Source organism: Acartia tonsa, chromosome 4 (genome assembly GCF_053477335.1).
Source record: "Acartia tonsa isolate MP-2025a chromosome 4, ASM5347733v1, whole genome shotgun sequence".
NCBI lineage: Eukaryota > Metazoa > Arthropoda > Copepoda > Calanoida > Acartiidae > Acartia > Acartia tonsa.
The window spans coordinates 44,380,336-44,386,256 of record NC_137263.1 but is presented as its reverse complement, the minus strand read 5'-3'; the positions used below and the strand labels follow the sequence as shown (position 1 = coordinate 44,386,256).

Sequence of the window (5,921 nt, the reverse complement as noted above, 5' to 3'; positions counted from 1 at the left end):
GCAAATTTTTATGTGATATAATTATTCGATTGTTCTGATTTTATGAATGCTGATTCCTAGGAAAACAAAGTACAGTGTTATAATCGAAACATCTCTATAATCAAGTTCTAAAAATGTAAGTATGTCTTTAAACATTATCCTGTATTAAAGCAATTTTTCAAGTTTTTCTTCATAATTGGCGTAGCACTTAGACTTGCTTGTTTGGCTATACTCAAAAAACGCCTATCTCAAAAAACGCCTATCTCAAAAAACGCCTATCTCAAAAAACGCCTATCTCAAAAAACGCCTATCTCAAAAAACGCCTATCTCAAAAAACGCCTATTTCAAAAAACGCCTATGAGTATTAAATAAAATAAAAAGTTTACATGTTTTATTCTTTATTAAAATAATAGTCATATATATTAAAAATATTTGTTATTATTATATACATAAAGTTATAAATCTAAATAAGATAGTGTGCTACTCTCAAAATCTATTTCTGCCCGGCTTGAATTAACACCCCCAATTCTTCTTTTTTTTGGTGGTGCACTTATGATGTTGTCATTTCTTCTTTTTCCGATAATCATTGAACCTTAATTATATATTTTAATTAGTTTATTTCAGTACATTTTTAAATGTATAGTTTTTTAGAGTAGCTGTGTTTTTAAAAGAAAAATATATTTTAATGGTTTGGTTATTAAAAGATTCATTTGTTTGTTTTATTCAAAGCTTTATTCAAAGAATACAATTTTGAAAAGTTTAGAGTAGCTGCGCTATTAAATAACTATAGTCTAATTCATGAAGTAGTTCTTATATTTGAAGTACACAATTTTGATAAATTTAAATATTGCCTTACCTTGCTCAGTTGTAGAGCTGCTAAACAAGGGGCTTCCAGGCAGAGATGAAACACTTGAAGTATGGATCCTTGATATATCCCTTCTTCTGTTAAAATCATACAATTGCATAATTTTTGAATCTGGTAGAAATTGCAAACTTTGATAATGACCAGCAGACACATCAGACTCTTCAAAGTATAGTAGCAATATCGGGTCAGCTCTAAAGAACACATAGCTAATTACTTACACAGACAGACAAAAAAAAACGATTTTGTATGTTAATACACCTCGGGGCTAAAAAAAATAGTTTTGATCTTATAATTGTACATTCTATATCCGCGGAAAGCCGTTTATAATACGATGCAAGAAATAACTATTACAATATTTGAACAAGCAAAGGTTGCGTGATTTTTAACCTAGTTAATCTAATAATCAAATAAAATTTTTTTACCTTTTTAAGGTGTATGCCCGAGTCGTTATGTAACAATTTTGGATACCATTTGCTGGATTAGACCGACTCAACACAACAATTATGTCACGTTCAAAATGATTACTAAATAAAACAAGTTTTTTAGGTTTAGATTTAAATATCTTATAATTCCATCATTTCCAATTATTTTTTCTCCCTCTTATTAGGAATATAAAAATATTCACATTACTTTATAATACTTACTAAAGATTTTCAGTACTTAAAGATATTTTCACCCTTTTATTAGAAACATTAATAAGAGAATATACCTTAATACTTGAAGAGCATAGGAATCTCCATGCACACCATCTTGTGCCATTCTTTGAATCCAATTACAGAGATTTTCTGTTTCTAGCCAAAATAAAATATTTTCACTTATCATTTGTGAAATTCTTGAAACAGCAATTTTTCTTAACATCTGGTGATCTATCCCTGTTTGGTCCATTATTGCCCAAAATAAACAATTTCCATCAGCAGGGGTGTCAAATTGTGATTCAGATTTTTTCAACCCTAATGTGTTTAATAATTGAGTTTCTTGTAATTCATAATAATTGTATTCTGTTTGGTATGGTTGATTATAATATGAATATTGGTATTGATAGTTTTCTGTGTAGTGTGGTTGGTATGTATGTTGAAGAAGGTACTGGTCATAATATTGTTGTTGTTGTTGTTGTTGTTCTTGGTCATATTGTTCTTGGTCATATTGTTCTTGGTTATTGAAATTAATATTGCTCGAGTCCTGTTGTCCTTCTTGTTCTTGTTGTCCTTCTTGTTCTTGTTCCTCTTGATATTCACTGGTAGAAGCTATTGCTAAACTTGCCACTGCAACAGCTGCAGTGGCAAGAGCAATATTTTTGCCAATACTGCTGTCTTCTAATGTTCCATTTTCTACCCCATACATACAATAACTTTTTCTAGAATTTGGTTTGGGTTTCTGTTTTTTATGTTTTCTTCCTTTTCTTTCTTTTCTTGGATTAATAACTGTAGGAGAGCTCATAGTTTCTTCATGAAGTCCTAATGTGTGGTATTCTTCAACTAAATCATCCTCCTCTGCATTATTTACATCTTGAAACATATTTTCAAGATAATCATCAGAGTCTTCAATATTGCTCTCTACAGTCCTTGCTTTTTTTACATAATTTAATCCCATTTGTAATTGATATATTCCAAGCTCAATGTTTCCTTTAGAGTATCTGGTCATTAGAGACTTTTGTCTTGCTATCTTGTCCTTTGCCTTTCTTGTTAATTTAGGTTTGTTGCCATTTTCTATCTGGTGTGCCAACATTGAATCACCAGCTATTTGCAGTTCATCTATTATTAAAGATGATAATGTATACGGATTTGGATGTGGAGATCGTATTTTGGCCTTAAGTCCTCTATTGTACCCTTCAGCTCTTAAATTATTGGAATTTAACATTTAACTTTTAACAATGGTCCTGTAGTTGTCAAAATCTTAATTTACAGACAAAAAGCTAAAACATTTAACTTTTAACAATGGTCCTGTAGTTGTCAAAATCTTAATTTACAGACAAAAAGAACCTTCCTACTTTACATATAATGATCATTGTTATTCAAATTGTAGAAAAAAATTAAGTCTAAGCAAAATTGTATGTAAAATTATTGCCAAGAGACTCTAATTATAGAAAAGCTTTGCTTTTAAATGTTTATTAATTTGTCAACGTAAAATATTATGCAACATCTTGAGAAGCATACAATTTAAAAGTAAATAATGGTCTATAAAAAAAATAAAAAAATATTATAACCTTATTTTGTTGTACATTTCAGGAAAGGGCTGCATCGGGTTTTCTCTTACTGAATCAATTAGGGATGCTTCAAAAGACCACACCTCAGGTTCTACTCCAGAAAGAAGGCAGGAATGGTGTACAGGTTGAGGAATGTGGTTGGTATCTATCTCCCAGTGGTCCATTTCCTCATAGTCAGGATCAGTAACAGTTACAGTGGCCCAACAGGCTGTTGTTTTGCCATCATCCTCGCAAGACTTACATATAAATTTACACCTGAAATAAACAAACTTTATTCCTTTATTTATTCCTTCATAATATATTTTAGATTTCTTTACATTTGAAAATTAGTTCAAGCTACTCTATAATTTGAAATGTCCGTATGTCCGTCTGTCCGTCAGGCTGAGTTTTTTAGTATCGAAGCTACTCTATAATTTGAAATGTCCGTATGTCCGTCTGTCTTAGTTTGGGGGAAACAGGATTATCTCGTTTACATATAAACAACCTTTACTTTACTTTTATTTCATAACTAATAATAATTAAATCACCTTAATTGTGAACCAATTTCTCCTCTTTTTCCATGAATGTCCTTGCGACGGAAACAGTACCCATCTAGTACTAATGAGGTAAACACTTTTCTTTTATTAATTTTAACTTTAGTGTCATTAACAACAGATGTTACATAACCATCTTCTTTCACACGGTGTAAAAAAGTGTGTTTGTGAAGTTGGATAGATAAACAATAACTTAACTTAAATAATAAAAGAAACAAAGTAATTAGTTTCATTGTGAATGATAATCTTCTACTGATGATTATGTACCATTTAATAAACTCAAAACTAGCCAAACTAGCGGTCAATTTATTAGTTATGTTTATAATAGTGTTTTTACCATGTCACAAAATTTTTGAAATTTTGAAAAAGTATAACATTATATAGGGTAATAAACCTTTCTTGAGCTATTGTCATATCAACTTTTTTATTGGAACATCTTAAAACAGGTACCACACTAGCGGTGAGTTTATAATGGTGTTCCTACCATAACATAAAAATTATAAAAATGCCAAAACAGATTTAAATTATAGGGTAATAAACCTTTCTAGAGCTAATGTCACATTAATTTTTTTTATAAGAACATCTTAAATCATGGAACATTGTCATTCCAATCGTATCACAAAATAAGTGATGAAACAAGATTATATAACAATAAAACTTATTAGTTTTCATATTGATTTGATTATATAGCTAAATTTATGCTTAAAATATTTGTGTAGATGTTTAACATAAATATATGAATATCATACATTTAAATTATTTCATTAAATGCCTATAGGCGTTTTCTTAAAAAGGCGTTTTCTGAGATAGGCGTTTTTTGAGATAGGCGTTTTTTGAGATAGGCGTTTTTTGAGATAGGCGTTTTTTGAGATAGGCGTTTTTTGAGATGACCCGCTTGTTTATTAGAACACTTGATGAGTACAGGACAGGACACTTAATATCAAGTGCTAATATAGTAACAATTTGTCTATTCATCTTAGGAGTCGCCATTTCAAATTATATTATGTAATAATTTGCTTCAAAAAGCTAAAAGATCTTGTGCTGCTAGGCATCTTCCAAATTATTACAGAATCAAAATTAAATTAGTTATTAATTAGTTCGAAAGGGCGATATTAAGAGGGGGGGGGGGGTTGACACATTTGCGTAAACAGTGAGTAAGGCTTTATCTTTGGACTGAGAGGATAGGTTATAAAAGAAAAAAATCATTCTTATATAATGAATTTTCCCAAGTTTAAGGATTTTTTGGATAGGCCTCCAGGTTCAGGAGCTGCAGGCCTCCAGTTGGTCTCTGGACAGGTAAAAATAAAAATCATATTCTTTTTTTGAAGAGATAGCGGTCAACTTATCATACAAAATATGCATCTTTTTTCTTCAAATATGTAAATGACATTTAAAAATATACATATTTTGTTATAAAAATGTTTTCTAACTCTTCAATTTTTTTAAATTAAAATTCTGTGTTTTGATTTTTACCAGTCCAGAGCAACTGGAGGCTTGCAGCTCCTTAACTCGAAGGCCTGCAGCTCCTAAACCTATCCAAAAAGACTTAAAACTTGGGAAAATATATCATATAAGAATGATTTTATCCCTAATAAACTATCCTCTCAGTCCAAAGATAAAGCCTATACTCACTGTTTACGCAAACGTGTCAACACTCCCCCCCCCTCCTTCTTAATGTTATTTAAATTACTATTTATTACGTACGTCTGGAAGGAGGATAAGAATAAATTAAAGTTAAATTGTAGAGTTGCTGTGTGCTTAGAAATGTTTTTACTTAAAGTGAAAAAGAACTAAAGTTGATTTTATATTGATTGTTTATTTCTTGTACATAAAGTATAAAACTTTATAACTTAAGATAAAAGGTTTACTGTTCTGTTTGTTAACAAGATAACAAAAACGCAAGGATAAGACAATAGCCGATAAATTTATGTACATCACTAATAATTATACACAAAATTACCCCTTCTGTAGATTACAATTAGTGGTTGAAACTTTAGGACACTTAACTTGATGATTCAACCAATCCAAATTTAATTAAAAAAACGAAGTTGTTAAACCAACGAATAAGACTAAATATTATAAAACTTCAGGGACTAGTGTAATAAACAGCCCTCTCAACATTTTACCACCAATTCTTCATAATAAGTGTAATTATTTTAGGGGGGGGGTAAAATGGCGCGCGAAGCGCGCCGAAATTTTTTTTTACCCCCCCCAAAATTTTTACCCCGGGGGTAAAATTTGATTGGGGGGGGTAATTACCCCCCCTAAAGTCTGTTGGGGGGGGGGGTAAATACTCCCCCCAAATCTGTTGGGGGGGGGGGGGTAATTACCCCCCCCAAAC

The 5,921-nt window shown here is 30.9% G+C and overlaps 1 protein-coding gene across 1 annotated transcript; it reads right to left on the bottom strand.

The window, feature by feature from the left end:
- Nucleotides 1-360: 360 nt before the first annotated feature.
- Nucleotides 361-2,670, bottom strand: LOC145317374 (uncharacterized). The gene is made up of 4 exons (XM_080158422.1): nucleotides 1,554-2,670; nucleotides 1,267-1,368; nucleotides 836-1,035; nucleotides 361-571 (listed from the first exon to the last, which is right to left on the bottom strand). Exons 1-4 carry the CDS (start codon nucleotides 2,567-2,569, stop codon nucleotides 435-437), a joined length of 1,455 nt encoding a protein of 484 aa, XP_080014548.1. The 5' UTR covers nucleotides 2,570-2,670; the 3' UTR covers nucleotides 361-434.
- Nucleotides 2,671-5,921: the final 3,251 nt, after the last annotated feature.

Coding starts and splice junctions, on each gene's coding strand:
- LOC145317374 (XM_080158422.1), bottom strand. CDS start 2,569: ATGTTGGCACACCAGATAGAAAATGGCAACAAACCTAAATTAACAAGA. Junction 1,369..1,553: donor TATGCTCTTCAAGTATTAAG/GTATATTCTCTT, acceptor TGTTTTATTTAG/TAATCATTTTGAACGTGACA. Junction 1,036..1,266: donor CGGGCATACACCTTAAAAAG/GTAAAAAAATTT, acceptor TGTGTTCTTTAG/AGCTGACCCGATATTGCTAC.